We start from the raw sequence: 25,880 nt of genomic DNA on the forward strand, positions 1-25,880 counted from the left end.
ATTTACTACTTCCCCATTTCTTACTTCCTCTTGGGGTACAGGATCCCGAGTCTTCTAAACAACCGGGGCTATTTCAAACTCTGTTTTCTGCCCTGGTATAATATGAATAGTAAAATTACAGGCATGTCCTCAAGGAAGAACTCTTGTGGGTAGGTGAGATGTATAGTTGAGCATAATGAGGCCACGTGGGTAGGTGAGATGTATGGTTGAGCACAATGAGACTGTTCCACCTGGTTATGTCTTTTCTTGGACCTTGAATATTAGTAATACAAATAGCTATTTTCTTTCACTGATTTTTAAGTATGTCTCCCCACCCCAGTACAAAATCAGCTTATTAGATGTGGCACTGGAAACATTCAGAAGCACTGCAGAGCGCCTGGCCTCATGGGGACCTGATCCAAGACTGAGGCTCCTAGGCATTGCCACAGCACTGCTGAAATATGGCAAATGTCACCAAGTCTGTAGGAAACCTAAACAGACAACAAAAGTATTTTCTCTTGCTCCCTCCTTTTGGTGACAACCTCAGTGTTCTTAAATATTATAGTCTATTTGACATGGGGTGCTGCATATTTTTCTTTAAAGTAACTTCTTGTCATGCAATTTCATCGCCAAATCTATCTTCCATAGCAGAAAGGCTGTGGAGGAATGGGTGAATACTGTTATTTCTCACTCCTTAAGGTAACTTGGTTATTTTCCTGTAGAAAAGACGTTTGCTGGAAGGTGGGAAACACTACCTAGAAATTTCTGTTTTCTACCTGCTGAGGGATTCTCTGCTGCTGGGCCACTCGCTCGCTCATTTTGGACAGATAATTATTAAACCTCTGGGATTCTGTATTGCTGAGGTGTCTTTTCTTTAATGTAATTCATTATGAAGTGCTGACATCCAGTCTCACCACTGTGCATGCTCCTGGCAAAGGCTTGTCTTTTGTGTGGATGAAGTCACGTTCATGTAAGTTCAAGCTGTTCATTTTCTGGTATCCCAGGACTGGAGTATTTTACCAAAACTGTGTCCCTGTATTGAGAATGGTTACCCCTGTATCCTGCATCTGCTGTGGATATCTTTAGAAAAGCTGTTTAATCCTTAAGGTGTAAAATCCACCACGCTTGCAAATGAGTTATACAAAGATGTAGGATTTCAGAAATCGGGCTATTTTGTCCTTTATTCCTCTCCCCTTTTCTTCTAGAGCTCTGAGCTGCTAGCTCTTTTTTTTTTTTTTTTCCTGTTGCACCGTTGCGTAGCTACAAACAAAGTGCTGTAACCCACCCTGTTAACTAGGTAAGCTTGGGTGCTCTGTTCTCTAGGCATGATCATGCTAATCAGTTGCCAGAGGAGATGATGCTAGTGTTTGTTTCTTTAGCTGATTCCAGCAAGGAAAAACAAGTCTACTGTATGACAATTCGGGGCATTGACTGTTCTGCCAGTGAGTCTGGCCCTTGTCTACCCTCACTGCGTTTGTACTGCAGTATGGGACTAGCTTTTTGCTTCTCCTTCCTAAATCCCCTTGTCCTGGGAGTGCTTCCCTGAATCTCAGCCATGTACCTGCCACCTTAATCTCTTGTTCCCTTTGAGGTAGGCTGTACTTAGAAATATTTTTGCTGAAAGTGATTTGAATGTAGTTTGCTCACTGAGCCTGTACTGCAGTCTCTTCCTAGTGCTGCATTTGGCTCTTACCCTGATGGGTGGAATCTCTGGGCAAGATCAGCTTGCAGCTATATCTCTTCACTGTGATTTTTGTCACAACTGTTGTAATTAAACCTGATATTGAAGAACCCTAGTAAGAATAAAGCTAATGGCATATTTTCTTAAAGGTTTGGATGTTTTCCAAAGAATGTATTTTCCATTAAGTTGACATGTTCTCTTCATACTCTTCATCAGAGTGGTTGATGGTCCAGTGGAGGCATGTTAAGAATCACCCTGGATCTTCTTCACCTGATCCTGCAGTCAGTGAACTGAAGCCTCATGCTTTTGGAGGCTGAGAGGCTGAACAGAGTGCCTAACAAAATAAGGGGAAAGAAAATTAGGGGGGTAGGTTAGCATCTGCCCAATCCTTCTCCTAAACCATGTTGTAATTTAATGTAGGAAGAATTCCATATTGTAATAAGATATTGGTCCCTAACTTGGGACAACCAGTGATTACCTGTTATCCATGTTTTTATTGCCTTAATTTTTAATTGGGATGTGGGGGGGCATGCAATAGAGATCTGTCTCTTAAATAACTTAATTTATAGTTAATAGAATGATGGATTAAAGTCTGCATTTAGACCTATTGCAAAGGGGATTGGTTGTACTGTCCACAAGTTAATGTACAAAGGTAGGAAACAGAAGGCCTGACATTTTTGCGGGGATAGTATGTAACTTAATGCTGGTCAGCAGTACTGTCTCTATTAAATGCTTTTAGATATTATTAAGAAATATACTGTGCAAGGTATTGTTAGAGGAGTAATTAAGATAGAAAGCAAAGCATTAATAGAATATAAAGGTCTATAATAATACTTGAATTTAGAATTAATTGTACAGTTAAAAATACGAGTCCAGAAGCACATAGGGTTCTGAATCATAGAGTTGTTAATTTCTAAAACCAAGCATTATAATTCAAGACTTATCTTTACATTTTAAACAAAATAAGCAACTAGATGGGGAGGGAAGATACAAAACAGGAACAGAAGTAGTCTTCCAGGGCACAGATTCGATTCACTGTATTTGTACATCTTTCTGCCTCAAGAGCTCTGTCCCATTGGGTGTTATAAATGCTACCGAGACACAGGCATTTATTACAGCTCGGTCTAGGAGTAAAGAGCAAAAGAATATAAATCCTGAGCTGACAGTGTCTGAGTAAATGCCTGTTTCCATAGTTCCTTCCCTCTAAATGTGACGCAATGATTAAAACTGGTGAAATTCTAATGTGGAATTAAAGGGCTATTCTGTACCTTGTAAGTGGTACTGGAAGTGCTTTCTTCTCTGGTCTCATGTATGGTGATGGGTCTTTTGCGATATGGTTGACCCCTTCTCTGTCAGAATGAGGATCATAAAGCAGGTTCTTGAATTGTAAAGGGCTGAATAACACTTAGGGCTATAAGCCCCAGTGGGATTCTGCTGGCCTTTCAGGCATAGGGGTGCTGGGACAGGATGGCTAGTGACAAATCTCTTCAGAGCTGTGACACTTACTTTTTAGGTAATGGTTGTTGCTGCTGTCAATATTTTTATTAACTAATGGCACTCCGTACGTTTTGAGTCATGTCTTTCAAGCTACAAATCCTTCTTGACAAGCAGCAGAAATATTTAGTCCAGCTTGCCTTGGCTAGAACATCTTACATTGCAGTGAGTGGGAAATTTTCATGCTGTGACCCTCTAATTTGATTTGACATTTCAGACAGGAAGATGCAAGAAGTGCTAGATTAGTTTTACCAAATGACAAGAGGATGTTATAGGCAAGAAAACATCATGCCACAACACCCTCCAAAAGCAAAGCAACATCTACCTCTCCCTGCAAAAAACCCCAAACCCAACAGCAGCAGCAAAAGCCCAGTCTGCACTTGACCCAGCAGTAGACATGTGTCTACTGGATGAGAAATTCTCATCCCACAATAGTCTTTCTGCATTTAAATATGCACCAGCTCTGTGTCTAAGCTAGGGTCGCATGGTTTTACAACCTGTAACTTTCTTTGGCATGTAAAAAAGTAATAGATGCTATTAGGGCTACTTAGTCTTCTCTACTCTGTTTTGCTGCCTCGTTACATAAACTGGGCTGGCTTCTGCCATTTTTTTATTTCTGCATTAAATGGCACATCTTATACATGTCTTAAAAGAAAAGGAATGACATGAATCTTGGCTAATGTGCTTGGAGACTGCATGCCGTTGGGATTTGGCTAGAGCAATTTAATTCCCAGTTGAAGACCATGCTGGGAATAGGTATGCTCATTTACTAACATTCCTGTAGCTGGCAGCTGTTGGTGTACCCTGGTCCTCCCAGTTTTTTATGGGGAATAAGCAAAGGAAAGGTTGTGGCTGGAGATAAGTTGGTCCCTTCTCAGGTTCTGGCCCCCTGTATCCTCATACAAGGGCATTTATCCTTTCAATATTTTCAGCCACTCTAAAAGACGTGTTGCTCATTTGGTGCAGAGTACCTGCAGTGATGTTGAGATTCTTGCCCTAATTTGTTGACTTAAGTACATTTGAGTACAGCCAGAACTTGATGCTAGCACCAAAAGATGAATTATTGTAGCATTTGAGAAGAGGTACTCAATGTCTAAGCCTTCTGGACACAAGAGCGTATGATGGTATTGCAAAACTCATCACTGGATAAGTAACGGCACAGTCCAGTCAATTGGAAAAATATTTTTTGATCACATCCGCCAACCTCTACTATTTCAAATACATCTTCAAGAATCATTTCCTTCTGTAAGGGAGAAACCACTTATGATTTCAGACAGCTGCAGAGAGATTAACAATATCTGTGGTTCATAGGTTTTAGAATGACCAAATTGTGCTTTAGCTCATCTCAGATTTCACAGTACAGTTGTCTGATCTTCTTACCATCTTCTTTATCTTCTTCTCCCTTTCCCTCTAGTTCTGTCTTTCAATTTGTTTAACTATTCAAGGACTACTTTTTAAATATCTACGCAACATTTAATTTCTTAAGCCCTTTATTTGATTCAGGCCTTCATGTATGATAGTAAGTCCAGTTACAAAAGTGCAGCAAATGGCCTTGCAAGGAAAGGGCAGTCAGCTGTGAAATCTTTTGTCCCTCTGAATGCATACTCCTTTACAAAGGAAGATAGAGCATCCTTGTAATTTAGTGATGGCAACTCACCAGTTAATGAATAACTTGAACAAGGACAATCCAGGGAATGACTTCACAGGGAAAGAGCATGGTCAAACATGAAACTACTTACTTTGGAGAGCCATTATACATACTATCTTTACAATTTAGTGGTTTCTACTTGCCTGTAAACAGTCCCAAGGTTTATTTCAAGGTAGTTTTAGTAGCTTTTGTCCATCGGGCTGTGTGATCTGAGTTGGTAGAGTTTATGGGGCAAGAGATATTATGAACTTGCAGGAGAAACTCTGCTCACTTAGGGATGATCTTGTCTGTTAGCTTTACACCGCACATACATTTAATAACAGCAGGGTACCTTTATCTGGGAAATACTTCTTTGTGTATGAAGCGATGTCTTGAAAATGCCTTTCTTCCAACCACACTACCCTAACGCTTATTTGAAATAACTAGAATGGGGACAGCATAAAAAAAGGCTAGTGAATCTTAGGGAATCTAGAAGATAAGGATGTACTTATTAAGAAAAGAATCTTTCCTCCGAAGAGAGAGTAAGTCCAAAGTCTTCTGTTTACATAGTTTTGAAGTCTCAATAGAGTCCTTGGTGGATGGCAATAGTCTGTCTTATCAGCAAAGGAGGTTACGGGCTCAGTGCACAGTAGATTGAGAGAACAGTTTATGGGCATAGCAGGGTGCACCCTTTCTGGTCTATCTATGCTATAGTCTTCTCACGGCAAAAAAAAAAAAACCCCAGCCTTGCTGACAAGCTGATGCTGAATTCCTTCCTCACTTATTTCTTTGGTAGGCAAGTTGCCTGCTGGCAGTTTTTTTTGGAACTGTAATCCTTTCAAATCCTGTGGTATCTCACAGTTACTTTTTGTTTAAAGTGTGCAAAAAGGATCCATGCTAATGGTGTTTTACTTGCCAAAACGTAAGGCAAGCCAGTTGACCTCTCACATGTAACCCATGTGAGTTAAGAAACCACATCTTAACTTCATCATATAAGCAAAATGCTTTTTGACTGTGTGCCAGCCCTTAAGATAGGGGGAAAAAAATAGTTATTCTTCTAAAAATTGGTCTCCTTACTTTGATTCCTGTGAATCCCTAATCTATGACCCCTGCCAAGAACTTAATCCTTCTCTCTCCTTTTTCCTCACAACAACTTATGTTCAAGTGAAAGTTGTGAAACTCTTGTGTCCCCCCCCTTTCCCCCTGCCCCAAGTTCAGTTGAGGGGCAAAACCTACATGAAAGTAGCGTCATATAGATATGTTGCATAGCCCACATAACATCACTTAAATGAAAGGACTTAAGAGACTGCTGTAGGTGCTGAGTGAGGCTGAGCCTGTAAGTGGGACCTTCGGGGATGTGAGTCTGTGTTAGGTCTCAGCTTAAGTTCCTTAATGTGGGATGCAAAGCATCGGAATGATTCTCTGTCATGTTGTGATTTCTGCTGTTTAAACACGAGGTTGAAGTGCTACCAGAACTTGAAGTGCTACAAGAAAGCTAAGTGCTTTCTCCAGCTCAGCAATTTGTGGAGCTCGCTGTAAACTAACAGTATGGAGATGTGGAGGAGGGCTTATGTTCCTCTCACTTTAAGAAGTAAAGAGGAGTAAATGTGTATAGAAAGGCACATTTACATTGTAAAGCAGCATATAAAATAGTTTTCAAATGTACAGAGATAGCTATCCTTAGACTTCACTTCATGCGATTACAGATCCTCTGAGGAATTAGTGATATCGATGGACCCATCCTTATTTTCTTGGCAATCTGGGACCCTGCTTCCCAGACATCTCTTTGAAATAGATTTCAAAGCTGCTTCAATAAATACCAAGCTTCATGGGAATATTTTACTATGAGAATAAGAAGATATAAGTTCATATAAAATAAACCTGTCCATGGCACAGCCTTTGCTGTGCCTCTTTCTTTGGCTTGACAGCAGTGCTGAGATAATGCTTTGTTCCATGAGCTATTGGGTCATCAGTGAGTTTTTACTGGTAATTGCTGTCTCAGTGACTTTTTATTGATCATTTAATTTCTGCCTCCAAACAAGTAGGAGCAAATATTTTTCAGCCCTTTTAACCTCCTTAACTTTTCATTCGTGCTCTGTTTCCCCCTCCCCTGTGGCCAGCCCAATGCAAATAGGTGGACAAAAAGATTAATAGAAGCAAGGAGATGCCTTCCTCCTCTCAAGTGCCCTGTGGCTTGGAGACTGTTATTAATAGCTGAAGTAAAAATGTGTTTCATAACCATCTTCTTGCTCCAGCTTCCTTGCCAGCCCCCTTTCCTTGGTCCCTGGAGCGAAAGTGTGAGCTCATCGCTTTCCAATGCAAATTCAGCTTTTGGTCTCATACTTGGATTCTTTTCTTACCATGGGTGGAATATTTATCTTCTGCCAGCTGGTCGCTTTAAGCAAGCTGCTATTTGCTGGGATATCCAGAGAGCATGTGGGAAACAGGCCTGGCAAAAGCTGTTCAGCCACTTTCATTTCTCCTCTACTCTGAAAATGTTGCTGTCTGCTCAGTGCGTGCACACGTCTGCACCTCTATCTTTACTCTCACAGGAGTTGAAAAGGAAATTTAGGTATTTCGGTGTAGAAACAGACGTTAAAATTGAAATGTAGGCGTTTTGGTCTGAAATACTTGGAAGTCCCTGTGTGGAATGTGGTCACCATACAGCCCACAGATGACAAAGCTGTTGTGTGCATCTGGAGATCCATAAGCTGCATGGATTGTTTCCATTTCATGTGCACTTTGTATCTGATTTTTTTCCATATCTTTAGAGGCCTAATGGATCAGCACTGAAAGTGAGCTGGCAGGTTTTCATCCCAGATGACCTGGGAAGAATGGGAATGGCATACTGTCATCTATTACTCCATTTCTGTATGGATAGTACAGTATAGTACAGTATGTGGATCCTTTCAGCCATCCCCCCTGCTATGTTTTCACTGGGTTTTTACAAGACTTCTTCACCAGCTGAGCATTGTCTAACAAGTTTTACTAAGCTATAGAGGCTTTGAGAGAACCTTTATTTGGAAATCAAGTGAGATGAACTGTAAAAGAAAAATGGGAGGAAAAAAGAGCTGGAAGGTTCTGCTTGTCAGTCTGAAAAAACCTTTGCTTACTTTCCTAATGAAAATCTTTAAGCTGTACGTTCTGTTAATGTATTTGCTGGGTATGTGCCGTTTCAGGGATGAAGTAATATTTATCTTATGAATGCCTCATCCTTTCAGTATCTGCCAACTTGGGGAATACAAGCAAGCTTCAGGTAAAACAGAGAATGCTGTTATCTTCTGAGTGTTTTGCTGAAGTTCTGTGTTCATTATATCTTCTGGTGGTCAGTAAAGGCATCTACATGTAAAGAGTAAAATTAGGTGATATTGTAGATTTCTGGCTGTTGAAATATCCCTTTGCCACTGGCAGCCTCTCAGGTTTTCTACATTTTACCCAGCAGGGAATATCTAGGTGCCTAGTGTGCTTATAAGTACATCTATAGTTAAGTACAGTTAGCAAATTGTTATTTATTTTCATGCAGAAAATTGGTGCTGAAGCAAAGAGCTTGCGAGGGAGCAGAACCACTTGTGAAACTTGATTCAATATGACTGATGGTTTCAGTTGGAAAAAACACTATGAAATTAAGAAAAATATCAGTGCTTTAGAATTTTCAGAATACATTTTTTCAGACTTTCAATTGAAATACATTTTTAAAAATTTTCTTTAAAGGTGTATAAATAAGTTACAGATGAATAAAGTTTTGTGGCTGTATAAAACTTTTCAGTTCTTCTGAAATTCTGCTTTGTTTATTTTTTTTTTTTCTTGGTTGTGTCAGTGTCGTCGTGTTGTTTGTGGGCCCCCCCCCGATTTTTCAAGTTGATCTTTGAACCCAAAACACAGACTATTTGCCCAGCTGTATTTGAGCGTTGCTGGTGTGAGTGTATCAGTGATGACTGCAGCTCTGCACCTCGGACCTGACTGCAGACTTGTGTTTGTGCTGTGGTGGCTGCTCCATATGCTTCTCTAGTCTTGGAGGTCAACCATCTAGGTAGATAAGGCATCCTTCCAGGTGGCTTTCCTAGACCTGTGGGCACCCGGAGCTGAATTTTCTTTGGCAGCCCTTACTAGGATGATTCTAACAGCAGAGATGCAGCATAGGTTAGATCTACATTTGTGAAGTGTGGTACAATGGTGGTGGATTTGTAAGAAACAATAGGTGCTTAGGACCGAATGTTCACTTTGTGTGTGTTTTCAGGGAGGGGATGTTACTTCAGACTGGCTCTGCTCTTGCACCATTAGTTGAATTTCCATTAGCTCATCTTCCAATTTAGTTTTATTTATGAAGAATCTAGTTGGCATAGTCTTCCAGCACACTGTGTTATGAATCAAAGCATGGAAACTAGAGATGATCAGGAGGTCATTTTCAAAAGTGCACTCCTGATACATGCTAAGTGTTACCTCTGAGACACATTCATTGTCTCCCCCAATATGTGACCCTTGGGTCTGTCTGTGAATGGGGAAGGGGACTGTATCACATCCCTCTCTCTGACTTTTACACGAACCTGCAAATGGTGAATAGAAGCTGATAGTGCACCTCTCACCACTTGTAGAGGTAGCAGCTAGGGGCTAGCAACTTAGTCTTAAACCCAAAAGACTCAAACACCAACCTCTCAACTGAAGGGGCGGCATCAAACTAATTTCCTCGCAGCCCACAGCCAGCAACAACCAGTACCAGAAGTTGTTTCACTTTATCTAGGACAAGTATCAACAAGTCTGACTGGCAGCCCAAGCTGAACCTCAGTTGAGGATGATGCCAGAGCCAGCCAGGAACAAATACGATCTCCTGTTCTAAAAATTTGGCCCATGCTGTGTCTGAAAATCTATCTTGAGCTTCACTAATTAGAACATTGGCTTCTATTTATGCATATAAGTTAATGAATATTCAGCAGACATGTTGATTAAGGTGATGTTATTTGCATATTCTTCTTGGATTTTTTTTTTTAAAGCCTTTACCCTTAGGTATTCTAGTATTCAAGATATTCATGTAGCACCAAGGGAAATTCTGATTAGGTATTAGGGGAAAAAAATTCATCATGAAGGTGGTCAAACGTTGGAACAGGTGCTCAAAAGTGTTGTGCACCTCCGTTCTTGGAGGTATTTAAAATTTGACTGGACAAGGCCCTGAGCAATGTGAACTATCTTTGAATTTAAGTTTGAAGCTGTTCCCCCTTTAAGCAAGGGATTGGGCCAGCTGATATCTAGAGGTCCCTTCTAACATAAATGATTCTACAGTTAATGCACAAGAATAATGTTCCTTCATTTTTGGCATTAATGTATTTATAGATGGGCACAAATATGTAACCAGTACTTTCATGGTTAGTATTACTGCAGAGGTAATGAAATAATCCAGCTAAGTGTGTTGCAATACTTTCTAATACAGTCTTTGCCTTCATTAAGAAGATAGTTACTCATCATGAGTTCATTAACTAATCAGCATATCTGATTGCAATTCTGTCATAGCAGCTGGTCAAGGCAGAGCCTAATTTCTCCTCCTACCTTCCTCCAGGATTTAGTTTGACCAGTTAATGCATGCTGAAACTGGAACAACAACCTTGCCTATATTAAGGTACCTCCAGATGAGCTCTGATGATTCATGAGAGATGAATTGAGAGACTGAGGGTAGCACATACAGCTGAAAGCAATAATTCTTGAGTTGCACCAGCCTGGTTTGGAGGCTGCATAAAATGCCAGCACAACAGTGAACTTTTCCAAGGGAGACAAGACTTCTAAGACATTAACAGATATATATGCCACATGCAATTGCTTTGTGTAACCTGATTCTAGCCCTAACTATGATTTTAGCCTCTGGAAACCTTACTTATGCTAACAAAAAATTGTAAACTTTCTATGCTCTGCAGATTTTCTGAAGGTAATGTGAGACAATTAGAGGCTAAATGACCAGTCTACATCTTCTTTCTGCTTGGTATGGATATAGTTACCCAATGAGGGAACAGTAACCAAACCATGGGATTAAGGCAATCTCTCCTATAGAAGGCAGTTTCTCATAATGAATAGCAAATATATGTTGCGAGTGCAGTTTGCAAGCCAGAGGCTAAGATTCCTTTTACTAGGAAATGTTTGTGTAGTAATTCTCAAATAGATTTGTAAAAATTAGAGCTAGCACAAAGGGTGAATTTTGTGGAATAAATTGCTTGCTATGAACAGTTCATCCAGAGGTATCTACAACACGGAAGAATGAAAAGCTGCCTGGAGGTAGCAAAGGCTCAGAACATCCACGTCAGTCTTTTCAGGGAAGCTCATCATATCAAAAGCCTTGGCAGGAAATGTAATAAAACAAATACTAGCTGTACAGCTGGATCCTTCTTAGATACTACAGTAGAAGAATGGGTACCACCTGGTTTCAGATCTCTGCATATTCCAGAAAGCAAGGCGACTGTCGTGTCAGTGCTAGCTTGCTGTGAACTCTGTGATGGCCATGCCACAGTTCATCCAGAGCAAGTGAGCTGCTAGTTCCCTGCATCTGTCTGAGATTCCTGATTGTTCTTACCCAAGGATTGCTGCAAAGATTCTTACAGTGGGAGAAATTCTTATGCGTAGCTGTGAGCTCTCCAGCTACCAAAGGTAACTTGTTCACAGGCATTGGGCTAATCTGTACTTGAACCTTAAGGATGGTTCCACAACCTGCAGTCCTGAAAGTTGTGGTGGAGGGAAAATGTGAAATCTTGTAGCCCTCATTGGCAGAAGAGGAGTATAGTCAGATAACCTGTGCAAGTAACTCTCCTGTGTACCATCTTGGGCTGGATCTGAAGTGACATTACTGACGTTTACCTGACTGCTCTCACAGATTACCAGTTTCATGAACAACCACCTGAAGGACTACTTCCTGTTGTCAGATGAGTTGGTCTGTATTATGCAGAAGACTAAACTATATGATCACAGTGACAGTGTAAGTAAGTTCTTGAAACTTGACAACCACCTTTGCAGAAGTCAAGCTGACCTCACAGGGCAAATGCTGCTGGGCACTTCAGAGATCCACGTTTTAGGACTAATGCGACCAATACCCTGGTGGCATTTTGAATTTTCCTTCTATTTCTTAAATTAACCATGGGTAAAGACTGTTTCTTGGAGTGGTTTGAAAGTTTGAAATATTATGATGTTTCAAAGGTGGAGGGAGGGGTTTGATGATGAAGAAAGACACTGGCCCCAAAGTTCTGAAAGAAGTTGTCTGTTTACCCACCAGACAAATGCAGTATGACCTTCCTTTTAATTTATCTCAACCCTGCTCAGCCTAGAGGCGGGAGAACGGTTCAGATACCAAACACCCTGGGGCTTCCACTAGGGTAGTATTTACAGCCCTAGTAATGCAGTGGGAGCCAAGTTTCACTAGCAGCTGAACTAACATCAGTTTATTGGGATAGTTTTGAAAATTGAATAGAAAAGGATCGCACAATGTTTCAGGTGATACTCCTGCTGTAGCACAGTTTAAGGATTTTCCTTGTAATAGAGAGAAGAGGAAATATTACATGATAATAAAGTAACATTATGGGGCGATGCTGAACAGATATGGGAGGGAACTGAGCAGGTAAGGGGATCAGTAAGAGGACTGGCGTGTTTGATGCTGTGAATACTTAGCTGCTCTGGTTGAAGCTATCTCTAGTTTCCTTATCTCAATTCTATTTGGCATCTGAACTTTGCTGGAACCGGGGATTGCCAACCATAGAGTTACAGCTGCCAAATCCCCTCTGAGCATCTGTGCTTATGTGAGGATGGAATGGCAGAGTTTTCCTCTGCATGGTTCTAGCTGCCGCTTCCTGCTGATCCCTTTCCTAGCACTCTGTTTGGAGATGTCAGCCACTTTTCTTTAGGATTTTCAGCAAACATTTCCCCTTCGATTGGAGGAAGATGGGATGTACTGCATCTGTCAGTGGAGCAGCTTTGTGGTTGTTTTGTGTTTCTTGTGGCCAGCTATAACACTTGCTATGGCAGCTGTGTAGATGAAAAAACCCACTCACTGGTTTGCTCTATAAATAGTATTCCCAGTTATTTGAGCAAAGTGCAGAGCTCAGCTGCAGTTGCATTTGGTCTAAGTTAGTGTTGAAGGCTGGAGATGCTCCATAAATTGCAGTTATCCTATTGAGGGATGGAAAGGAAAGTGTTATATTTTTTTTTCTTTTTTATTCTTGCTTCCCCTCCCACCTGAAAGACTGGAGTAAGCATAGCTATTAATTCATCTGAAGGTAAGGATTTCTTATGGTTTTTCTGAGAGGACATTCCAGGAGAGCAGTACTTCTGATACTTGCTGCAGTCACTGTCTCTGTCTTCCCAGGGACCTCCAGGAACCGGATGTTTGGGGATCATGAGCCTAGTTCTCTTCCATATGGGACAAGTAGGGAGACATCAAGAAGTATGAAATTGTCACTGCTATAAACTCATCCTTTTCCTAATTTGTATTGGCAGGTCCAGGCAAATGAAAGCCTTTTTCTAAGTTTCAAAAGCTAGTTCTCACCTCTAGTTAGATATATGCTGATGCTATTGCATTAACTCAGCAGGGTCACTCTTCTGTACCTATGAGAGCAAGTTTAGATAAATGGCTCATGTTTAAATGCCAAGCAATCACAAACTTTGTCAGTTTGGGATATGAAAAGCTAGAGGTTCCCAGTAAGATTCCAACTGCCTCTCGTATCAGCAGTGGCCATGCAGATGAGGATGGCCACGTACTCTCTCCAGCGCTTGCTGCTGTTCTAGTGTCTGAAGTAATTGAAGTGCGGGAAGCTAGTAGAAGACAGCACTGAAACATTCTGAACTACATTCTCTTGAGTGTATTAAATTCAGCGTTCACAGGAGAGTTTAATAGCCTAAAGCCAAAAGGGCCCATTAGCTCATGTGGGCTGACCTCTGGTATATCACAGACCATTACATTTCACCCATTTATCCCTTTATTGAGCCCAGTAACTTGGATTAGACTAAAGTATTTTGAGTCCTGTAACAAAAAATTAATTTGGCTTAGCCATTCTAGCAGTGAAACTATACTTAATGCTTCAGAGACGGTGAAAATCCAGGAGCAGCATACCTGTCTGTCTGACCTGGGGGTCTATTTCCCTGTTTAAGACAAGTAGTGGGGACAGTTTCCAGGTACAAGTGAAATCTCCGTACTCTGCTCAGCTCTGTTGAGCGCACACAGTGGCCAGCCCTGATATTTCATAGAGTCATAGAATCATTTAGGTTGGAAAAGACCCTTGGGGTCATAGAGTCCAACCATCAGCTCCACTCTACAAAGTTCTCCCTTACACCATATCCCTTAACACCACATCTAAATGAGTCTTAAACACATTCAGGGATGGTGACTCCACCACCTCCCTGGGCAGCCTATTCCAGTGTCTGACCACTCTTTCTGTGAAGAATTTTTTCCTAATGTCCAGCCTAAACCTACCCTGCTGCAGCTTGAACCCATTCCCTCTTGTTCTATCGCTGATTACCTGTGAGAAGAGACCAGCACCAACCTCTCTACAACATCCTTTCAAGTAGTTATAGAGAGTGATGAGGTCTCCCCTCAGCCTCCTCTTCCTCAAACTAAACAGTCCCAGCTCCTTCAATTGCTCCTTGTAAGATTTATTCTCCAGGCCCTTCACCAGCTTTGTTGCCCTCCTCTGCACTCGCTCCAGCACCTCGATATCTCTCTCATTTTGAGGTGCCCAGAACTGGACACAATATTCAAGGTGTGGCCTCACCAGTGCTGAGTACAGGGGGACAATCACCTCCCTACTTCTGCTGGTCACACTATTTCTAATACAAGCCAGGATGCCATTGGCTTTCTTGGCCACCTGGGCACACTGCTGGCTCATGTTCAGCCGCTTGTCAATTAGAACCCCCAGGTCCTTTTCTGCCAGGCAGCTCTCCAGCCACACTTCCCCAAGCCTGTAACGATGCGTGGGGTTGTTTTGGCCCCAGTGCAGGACCCGGCACTTGGCCTTGTTGAAGCACATTCCATTAGCATTGGCCCATCGGTGCAATCTATCCAAGTCTCAGAGGCAAGTAGGGGAAAAGGAATATGTATCTCACCATGTACACTGAAGAGCACTTTACCTTCTGGTCCCTACAAACTCTTGGTTGGAGTCATGATGTTTATTGGCTAATAGCATGTTACTTAGAGGTGGGAACAGTGTTGAAATACATTGTGTGGCTGGAAAGGAGATCATCATGGAATTTACAATTAAAAATCTGCCAGTACTTCAGCTACCATTGAAACCATTGCCACTGCAGTTGTACTCTTAGTTCTAGACAGTCTTTAAACATGTACTTAAGTCTCATTAAAGCCATGAGGATGTAAGCATAAGCCCAAAATTATATATATGGTGAAGTGGTGACCTGAATTCAGACCATAATCTCTCTTTCTGCTTTAGGCTTTGGTGATATAAGATTGTGAACAGCTCACTGCATTACTATTAACAGTATTTGCAGTAAGAATAAAAAGTTTGATGGACCTTGCTAGAAATTAGCCTCTTTGATGTAAGAGGAGGCGCTTTCTACTGATTATTTTAAGAAGTTATAGCAAATAGAACAGGTTTTTTCTTCCTTCCTTCTGAATGCTTTTATTTTGAATCTTGGCTCTGTGTCTTTGTCTGCTATTTTATATAAATCTTTTCTCTGGGCAGGTATCTGATACCTTAGAGATTATTTTCTGACAAATAAGCATTTCCCATTTTCTTGCTAATGCTTCTGATCCATGAAGGCAGCTGAAAAAAGGGGATAGAAAAGCCTGTAAGACAACAGGGTTGTGATTTGGGGCTTTTTTTAAAGCTCTTTGCACACTAGCTGTCTTTTTTTAAGTACTATTCTTGGTTTGAAACTTTAATTCTGGGCGTACATTTGGTGCCCAGATGGTGCAGACTCACACAGAAGCCCATCACGCTGTCAGGGCAGGCGGATACATATGTAAATATTTTGCCTTTTTCCCCTATAATATTTGGCTTTGTCTAATCTAATTGCTGTCAAAGGCAGAATGTGAAGAATGCTTAAGAGGAGCAAACAATGAGGACCTCAAATGTTTGTATTGCGCTAACTTTGGAAGATGCTAGTAGACTGTGATGTAACTAATAATTTTGTTTCATGGGGTTTTTTATTCATGCTGTGAATTCATGGTGTATCATCTAAGTTCATGCCAAGTAATATTTTACAACCTGAGGTAGAAAATTGTATTTCTAGTGGCATAAAAGCATATTTAACCCCTTATAGCTGTAGATATAAGGCTAATGGCTCTGGCTTTTCAGTTCAGGCTGATAGTAAGCGTTCTCTACCTGCCTCTTGGTGTATAGCACTCGTTCTTATTTATATAATTCATTGCTTCATTTAATTTATTCTATTGAGTGCCTGTCTTAATGTATTTTTAATACATAAAAGCATTTCCAGCATAGCTGCTTCTCTCACCAGTGGTAGCTAGTAGCAAACAGTGTGGCCAACCACATAAAGGATGCTTATTTAGTTATTAAAGGCCTGATCCAAAATACCATAATATTAATAGAAAAATGACTTTCATGGGCTTTGAATCTGACTGCTTAGTGAGAAGGTCTAATAAAGCCAGTGTTAGCTGAGGATGCTGGCAAAAGGGATGTTGGAAACTTTACTGTTATTCATCAATGCAAGAATGGTTGCACTATCACAGGTTTCTTCTGATCAGATGCAAAATTTGGCTAGGCTATAATTCATGGAAAGCATCAGGCTATGCCAGACCAGTTCCTCTAAGGACACTAACTATGCAAAGGGATCCCAGGAGATCAAGGCCTGGAGGTGTGCTGATTGTAGAGGAAGGAAAGTTGGCCGTTAAAGGAGAATGTAGTAATGTAACCAGAAGACAAACAGAAGCAGCACGTGGTGCTTTTTTCCGTGGAACATAGATGAGATCCTACCTACAGGGGAAAAAAATGGCTCATTTCAGCCATTTGCGTTGCCATCTGAGGCTCATTATTCAGGGGTGCCAATAAATTTTGTTTCTGAGCCTGCCATGAAAGTGTCTGGGTACCTTCAAGGGACATACCATAGCCTGTCACGTATCCTTCTGCTTGTCTTGCTTTTTGGCTGTGAGGTGGAAGGGGGTCAGGAAAACTGTTCACTGGGTCTATATATATTATTTTTCCTGTGCTGTTTTTATTACTGAAGGAAAGATCAAAGATGTTTCCTTTGTGTATCTCCTGGAGTATGGGAGATATGTTACTGCATGATAAGCTAAGATGTGAATTTACAGTTTCTACACAGTAAGTGCTGGTATGCCTGCTTCTAGCTCATGGTTCAGAGAAAAGAAATGAAAGAAGGGATGATTTGCCACATATATATCTGATGGTGAAGGCAGATACTCTGGCAGCTACTGCAGGGCCTTTGGTGTATTGTAAGTTTGGATGCGAGCTTACTCTACAGGTAGCTTGTGCCTGTCATGGGCTAAAGATAGCATTGGTTGTCACAGTAGACTGATGGTACAGATTGCTTTGCTCCTAGCCTTTGCTTTTTGTTGTCAAGCCCATCTAGCCTACAGCTGGGAGGACGCGTGGCATTCATTTAACAGCACTTTCTCTTCTGTATTTTGCCCTTCCCAGGAGCAATTGAGCGGTGCACGTACATCAAGTACCACTACTCCTCAGCGACCATTCCCAAGAACCTCACCTACAACATCACGAAGACAATCCGTCAGGATGAGTGGCATGCCTTGCGTAAGTGTTGCTGGCTTTCTTCTACGTTGTCCTCATGTGCGGACTAAGGGATGTACTTCACTGATAACAGAGAACGAGAACGAAGGCTCTGACTGACAAGCCGCTCAGAGCCCTCTTCTCACATACAGTTTGCCTTTGCAGCAGGCTGATCGATTTGTGCTTAAGACCTACATCTCTGTTTGCTGCTGACTAGAAATTCTGCTGAGGCATGAAAAAGTGGCAGTGGGGAAGAGGCATTCATATGCAGAAATTAATATTGAGTTAAATACAAAAATTAATACCAAAATCAATGCCCTATTTTTTAATTCAGTAGAATGTTTATACGTGAGCATATTCTCATGCAGTTCATGCTGCTGCTGAGTTTCCTGCTTTCAGCAGAATTCATTGCTGGCTTTTATTGTAGAATACGTCCTGCTGCCTGCAGCTCCTGGGCGAGTGTGGCATCACTCTCCTTTGAAGATCTCGAAAGAGAAATGCTGCACCCTTTAAGGCACAGGGAAGGAGCTTAGCCCTTAGTGATAATTGTAGCCAGTGGTCACTAACTTGTAATATTTGCTGAAGCAACAAGATCTGACAGGGATGGAATTGCCTTGAGATGTATTGGCTGGCCTTAAAGCTTTTCTCCTTCTCATCTTGGAGATGGAAAAGGGGTTTCACTGATAAAATGGAAGAGGTAGGATTTCACAAGGAAGGATGCCACCGCAAGTTGCTCTTGTTACTATACAGTCATGGGGACTGATGAATGTTTGGAGCTCCTCTGTCTCAGACAGAGGAGCTATTAACAGGAAGCCGTTAACAGCTCCTTGAAGATGGCAGGGGTTGAGGGATGCTGATTCTGATTGAAAACCTTGAAAAGTGGTAGTGAGCAGCTACTGTCCAGACTGTGTCAGTTTGAGAATTGCATAAGACCTCTGGTGTTGCAAAGGTGCCTCAGTCCCTGTTTCACTCCTCCTTATGTGACTATTGCTTTGGGAGGGTCCTTTAAAGCTCTGGGGAGGAGAAAGTGTAATGCTATAGTCTATTTCCTGCATTGGTAAGATCAGGCCTGGTTTGAGACTCATTGGTGCTTATAGATCTGCCTTGTCAAATCTGGTAAAGCATTAAGAAAGTTCTACAGGGTCTTGCTAAACTCCTAGGTTTTTTGGTTTTGTTTTTTTTTTTTTTTATGAAATGTGTCTGGATAAATACATATTTTTATTGTGACATGAAGAAAAGGAATATTGAACTTATGCCTCTCAGAAGGTTGTAAAAGGCTGGATTTGCAGAATACTGTGGTGTGCTCATTTGTTCCTGTAATCAGAAGATCAGGCAGTTCGGTTTCCTTCAGGTTTTCTGCTACCACCTGTCATTTCTGCTGGTGCCAGTTCTATGTTAATGTTGTTTATCTGGCCAAAAAGAAGTGCACCCACCACCCAAGACATCTTCTGTTAGGGTTCATAGGGCAGTAGGAAGGGTCTTTGGTGTATGCTTTTGACTGTGTATGTATGCTTTTGCCACTGCTGCGAGCAACAATGACTTTTCTGCATCTATCCACTGGGAATCTCACTAATTAATGTAGGAGTCATTGTCTTAAAGAAGTTCATCTTTATTTTAGGAATGGCTCAGGTAAAGGGTTATTTGTAAGCTGTATTTGTATTTTTTTTCAGCTTAAATATAATTACTAACATGGCTGGCCATGTTAGTCCCTCGGTGTGTGCATCCTTTGGTGGCATCAGCAAGTTCCTGAGCTTGGTGTGTTGGCAGCTGACAGGAGCCTTCAGAAAGGCATTCATCAGTCTCCAAAGTGTCAGTCTAGACAAGCTGTACTCACACATCTACAGATCTGATTTGGTCCAAGGCACTTTCAGGGCGAGGCTGTTTGTTCCCTCCCTGGGGAGGGTACACTAAGTGTGTGGGTGTGCATGCATATTTCTGACCCAGATTTTCTTGCTAGTTCATGAGTCAGGTAAGTGTAGGTAGATGTAGATAGAGCTGAAACTTGAATCTCCCTATCTAAAGACAGGAAAGGAAAGAAATAGTTTGATGAATCTCTCTCTTCTCCAGAGCAGTTAGGTGCAATGGTGAGTGGTTGATAACATGTGAGTTAGCCACTGGAGGATCTGGAGGTCACTGCATTTAAGAAGGAACTGAACCTATATGACTATTTCCTGTGTAGGAACAGCGACCTTGCTGTAAAACATCTGTTTTAAAAAAACAAGGGCAATAGTAATCTCTTCAAATCATGTTTTGGTTGTGAGAGATGTTCTCCCTTTAGAAAACATTTGCAATGGAGTAATCAAAAAGTGGGTAAGACTCTAAGTCCCTTCAGAAAGTCTCTGTAATTTTAGTCTCAGCCTTAGCAGTTGGCTTGGTTCTGTAGTTCTGGACTAGCTTCATCCAAGGCACAGTTACTTCATCCTGCCACTGCTCATCCTGAAGCAGAATAGCATTTCCAATTCAACCTGGCCATTATTTTCCTCTGAACAATTCTCTATACAGAATTTCCCTTTCACTGAGTGTTATGGCAAACAGTGAAAGAGCAGGGCGCAGGCCTATTGTTCCTTATGCTCTTGTCATGGGTAATTGCTCAGTTCTGTAGCATAAGATGGAAGAAAGAAAAAAAAAAACCCATTATGTCCTGATGAAACACTGCGGCAAAATGTCATCCTGGACAATTTCAGAGGAACTAGAAAGGTGAAGCCAGGCTGTCTGATCACCCTAGTAAAGAAAATGCCTTTTCCAAGCTGAAGCCACTGCTGTGCTTTGACATATCTGTATTTCAGTGGTGGTTATTTTCCTTCCCTGGTGCATGGGCGGCAAACTGTGGGCCTGGTGAGGAAGTCTGTTGCTTTGCCTGCATATGGGGTTGGGGGAGCAGAAGAGAGAGGGCTCCAGCTGTGCCCAGCAGACTGGTGGGCAGGACTGATGCTCCAGCAGTTTCTCTTGAATTGCAGGAGTGGATGAGGGGCAATTAATTTCAGTCTGAGGACCCCATGGCACCAGTCAGCACAGAAAGCAGATATTCCTCTAGCTGCACTGTCGGTGATGTTAGAGGAACCCAAGGGAGCAGGTGAACTTGGAGGAATGGTTGGAGCTGACTTTATAAGTTTTGATTTTATCTTTTTTTTATTCTGTTTGACATTTTCAAGATGGAACCTTTGCTCCAAATTGATTGCCTATGGCAGCATGAGCTGGGGAAATTAGGACTTCACTTCCCTGCAATCACTTCCTCTCAACTATCTCTGGTTAAATGGGGATGGAGGGGAGGGAGGGAAAGATGACTGTAGTATTGCCAGCTCTCACCTGTCAGGAGATAAATGTTCATCTGATTAGACAAAACGAGTACCTGTATGAGCTGGGAGGGGAAGGGAGAAGGGAAGGAAAGCTGTGTCAAACAACTTTGAGCATGAGTAACTGGCTCTTTATGGAAGATGCCAGTGTAATGTGATGTGATTGAGTCAGTATTAGGCATTTGTTATGTTGCATTTTGGCCCCAGTCTTGGGCACAGAAACTTGGTCCATATTTCTGGCTTCTGAAATACTCTAGCAGCATCGCTGATGCTTTTAGAAATGGAGGTATATACTAGAATAAAAATAAAAAAAAATCTGAACAGTTCTGTATTTATTCACATATTCAGTTCCATGAGTTTCATGCTATTCTCATAGGTTCACTTTCAGTGTGCTACAAATTTGTGTTCACAAAACATGGGGAAAATTATCATGGCAGGGGTTTGAGCTGTGGAATATGGTACAGGGCATTATGAGGGGTAAGAGGCATTTTCAGGTAATGGAATGAGCACTTTAACTGGACACTTGTACTTTAAGAAAGTTGTCCATAAAAAGGAGGTTGTGTTGGTGCTAAACTTTTTTTTTGCTCTTGTCCTAAAAACTTCAGGACACCATTATCTGGTATATTATGGCAAAGAAGGTGAAAGGCTGTGTTTGCTTTGAAAATGGTAGTACCACCAAGGCAATGAGGGGATGTGATATATTCAGTTTGGCATCTTCCAGGAACCAACAGTGCTGTTCTCTAAAGCCAATATGAGGGGTAAAGCACTGAAAGTCCTGGGAGTATTTAGTCTACTGGCTTACTCCCGGAGCAAACTAGAAACCTGTTGGGTTGATTTATACCATTAGAAGGACTGTAGGAAAATCATTCCATTGTTGTTTATTTGCTGTTTGTTTTCAAATAGGCTATAGACAACCCAGGCTCTAAATTGATCTTCTGCTTCAGTCTTTAAGAAACAACTGTTTTGTGAAAAAGGGTAACCACAGCATAGAAGATGGATGCAGAGAGAAATGTCTAAGTATGCTTAAACCAGCTATCTGCATGTCATTGTCTTGCTGGGAGAGTTAGGATTAGAAATTTATTTAGAGGAAGCCAAATAGTGCAAAAGAGGGAGGAAGATGCAGATAAGATGAGAGGGGATTGTCTTCATTCTTTCTTAGAGCCAGTCTAGCATGATGATGTTTTATTTTTGCCTCTAGCTGCTTTTGTTTAGACCTTATGCTTCCTTGCTCATTTTTACCTTTGAACATACTTGTATTTGCCAAGGGACTTCTTTGTGTATCCATTTGTTGAACGATTTCAACAAGAACAACTGTGTAGGTATTATGGGATTGTGGGTTAGCCTGCTGTGGGCTTAGACCTGCCTGGAACCCCACAGGGCTAACGCCTGTGGGTCACTCTGCAGTGTTCCTTGCTGAGGTCTTGGCAAGGGAAAGGTTAGAGGGGGCTTTTCCAGGGCCACCTTCTCTCCAGAGCAGGGGAAGAAAGTATTGTGGCTTTAAAGCACTGCAGACAAGCAAATTGCTGATGTGTTTTCTTGAAGCGTGAGGCTTCTTTTTCTCTCAGAATAAGTTAAACCACTGCCTCTTCCCTTTTTCCTACCTTGGTAGCTGAAATGGGACAAATGCTGCATGGCGCCCAGAGCCTTTGTATGGCAGAGCTCCCAGTGCCTTGTGTTGTATCGCATGAAAGTGTCTGCATCAGAAAACAGATGAAAAATACTTCCTTCTCTCCAAAAGCTTTTATTTTGCTGACTCACAGAGCCTATCATGCGAGGTAGATAGCTGGGTCTTTCAGTCTGTTATTTTTTTCCTTCCTCCCTATATATCACAAACCTGAATTTGTACTTTGGATTAAATGCGGCCACAAAAGAGGGCATTTCTGTTTGTCTGTTCTTCTCCAGCTTGCCATTGCCGCCTAGGCCTGTCTTCCACAGAAGCCGTGTTTTGTGTCCAGGAACATGGAGAGTGCTGCATGTGGGCAGAAAGTGGCTGGAATTGCTATGGAAACTGATCTCTTCCTGCATGGCTTAGAAATTGTGTCACCAGACTGCTTTAGAGAGAACCAGTTCACAAATAGGTAGCTGATGCTTCCTGAGAAGTGTTTAGAATTTCCTGCTTTTTTTTGGAAATGCTCCTTGTCTGGCACTGTGGGATCTCCTTTGCCTGTCTCCTACACCCCCACTTCTGCTGCAGGACCACAGGATATGGGCTATGAATTTAGAGCATTGGCATGGGGAGCTGCATTGTCAGGAGAAAAGGAACCATAATGCTTTGTGTTAATTGGAATGATAACGTTTGTCTGTGCTGTTGAAAATTGCAATAATCCTGTGTTTGTGGTGGTCTGAAACCCATTTGCGTAAAAAATGAATTGTAAAGTCAAAAGTAATAGCCTGGCACGTTCTGAGAGGAGCAAGTATTGGAGGAAATGAAGGATTTGTACAGGATGTGGAAAGTGGTAATATTTTTATTCATATAGCATCTATGCTGAAAGCTGAGTGGATTTTATCAGCCTTAATGGTCCAAACTTTACAGGAGATTAAGGCTTCCTTGTTTAGGCCTACAAAGCACTCAAATATCTCCTTATAACCAGTAAAACTACTGGGGGGGAGCTGGAAAAAATCTTTTGTGGAGGTCAGTTATGGTTCTGATGGCAGTGGCAACAATTAGCACTCTGGAAAAGACTGTAATGTCTGTGCTTCTAATTTCTACAGGCTTCCCAAGCCTTATCACTCTATGGAACAAGATGTTGAGACTTTCACAGAAGCTCTGTTGATAGCTTGGCAATGCATTAGTAACACTAGTAGGCTCACGGGCTTGACCCCGTCTGCTTTTATACACAACAATAAATATTTCATTGTTGTATCTGTATTAAGTGCTGACCCGAGAGAATTTTTGGTCTTGGTTTTTTTTCCTGGGTGCTACTGAAAGCAATGTTTGAAATAAGCAGGCAGCAACCCACTTTTCTTGCTCCTTTCTTCCACTCTCTCTCCCCCATACTCCCTCGGGTTTCCTTCCCTTCTTATCTTCCTCTACAAGGAAATGCTGTTTCATTTTTAATTAGCTACCTTGACCCCCAGATGGAGGTACACCCTGAAGTATGACACTGTCCTGCTGGTCAGTGCCATTTGGCTGACAATATGATGTCATTTCTTAAAGCATTGGTTATTAAAGCAGACGGGGCAGGCAACCTGGAGGTTAGTCAGGCAGCAGGTGCTCACATGCCTGGAGGTCTAGTTGTTGGATATCCATCATATTCATCATTCCTATAGCTAATGACCAGGTGGTAGTGACAGACCTGCTCATTTCCCTCTCTCTCTGCTGTAGGGTTTTCTTCGTATCCTGCTATTTCAAGCTAAGATATAAAAATGTGGTTTTTTTGGCATAAAAATAATAAGACCTATTTTGAAATCTGTAACGGATTTTATTTTGCTAGGCTTCATCTTAGGATGTGCTAATATAGCTGTGACCTTAATTACCTACGCTAGTGAATAGCTTTCCCAACTGCATACTACTACTTATTTCCCATAGTACCTTTGCTTGTTAGACAGAAGAGCAGGGCAGTAGTAAGGGAGGATGTCAGCAGACCTCCCAGTCCTGAGCTAACAAGGGGTGTCTGAGTAGGAAACATGGTCAAGATTTGGGAAAGAAGGAAAATGAGGACAGAGAAAGGAGTGAAACTTTGTGCTGGTGAGTTGGGAGAGGTAAAACGAGGGATTATTGGACACTGAGACTGGGATAATGGCTGGAGTGGTCAACTGGAACAACTTGGAAGGGAAGGTGCAAAAATGGCCAAGCTCTGTTTTTGTGTGTTGGAGAAGGGCAGGGAACAAACAGGGAAGGATCCCCTCCAAAGCCCTGTTGAAAGTGCACAAGTCAGGAGTCTTACTGTACATCTACCACTAGCACACCTGTGAAACACTGGCGGAGGGGAGGCATCATCCTGCTCCCTCAGCTGGCAGCTTCTTCTACCAGCTCACATAACAGGGGGCTCAGAGGTGAATCAGAAGGGTTCTGCTGACGAACCACTTGCCACCCTTCTGAATTGGTAAGAAACCCCACAGTGGAATTCCTGCTTTTGCAGTTTGTTGTTTGTTTTAAAGTTAAGAACTTTAAATAAAATCAGATGAGCATTTTTAAGGTTGCAAACACAAGCATGTAAAGTTAGGAGATGACGCAGTTCAGGCTGCATACTTGGCCTTAATTTATCTCCTTCGAGCACACTCATTATCAAGTCTTTAATTACTGTAATCATATACTGTGTTTTCCACAGGACTCCTGCCTTGTGCCACACATTTGGGATATTCTGTTTCCATTCAATGATGTCTTCAATGTTTGGTTTCTTTTTCATTGCTTAATGTATGGTTGCTGGCCTCTTTATTGCAGAACACACAGCTCCTGATCCAAAGACAGAGTTAGCTGCTTCATGAGCTTTGTCACATTTCTAATTACTGTACTGACACATGTAAAGATAAATATGTTAATATCTAATAACCTTTTGAGGTGGGCTGTAACTTCCATTTTAGGCCTGGCAATCAAAGTTAACTGTTTTGGGTTTTTTGGGGTGTCCAGTTGGAGATGATGAAGACTTGGGTTTTACAGTACTTAGCATTAAATACCCTTTGTATGTTCAGAGCACAGCTCTCATTGACTTTCAGAGCAACTATAAGTGCTTCACACCCTGTGAATCAGACTTCAAATGGTCACCCAGCTCTCATTGGGTCAGAGTAAATGAGGAAAACATGGCTAGGGACCACCTCTAAAGAGATTTCTTAGACTAATTGACTCAACACCAAGGACTTTTGGGGTACATGTAGAAGGCAGCGCTTGTGTGAGTGGGAGGAGGAAGGTATATGTCAACTGACTGATCTCAGCACTTACTGCTCTTAGCAGCTTAGTGTTGCATGTGTTCTCACCTTTCACACCGACCCTTTCAAAGGGTCACATTCTTGTATTTCTGAACTTTGTTATGCTTGACTCGGCAGCCTTCATAATGTTTTGATATTTTTTTAGTTTGCTTTTGGTTTTTTGTTATATTTATTAGTGCAGGGACTTGCATTCACCTTGGCTTAGGCAATGTTTTATGTTGTTTCTTACTGTTATATTGGAAAAAAGAAGACATGTTTTTATC

The 25,880-nt window shown here is 41.7% G+C and overlaps 1 protein-coding gene across 2 annotated transcripts in view; it reads left to right on the forward strand.

Moving 5' to 3' along the window:
* TMEM178B (transmembrane protein 178B) overlaps positions 1–25,880 on the forward strand; it is a 232,896-nt gene that overhangs the window by 44,293 nt on the left and 162,723 nt on the right. For both annotated transcript variants that reach the window (XM_074582568.1, XM_074582557.1), the window contains exon 2: positions 17,369–17,482. In XM_074582568.1, the coding sequence (XP_074438669.1) occupies positions 17,369–17,482 (114 nt within the window). The remainder of the gene's footprint in view (positions 1–17,368; positions 17,483–25,880) is intronic.

The sequence above is a fragment of the Larus michahellis genome, chromosome 1 (assembly GCF_964199755.1).
Source record: "Larus michahellis chromosome 1, bLarMic1.1, whole genome shotgun sequence".
NCBI lineage: Eukaryota > Metazoa > Chordata > Aves > Charadriiformes > Laridae > Larus > Larus michahellis.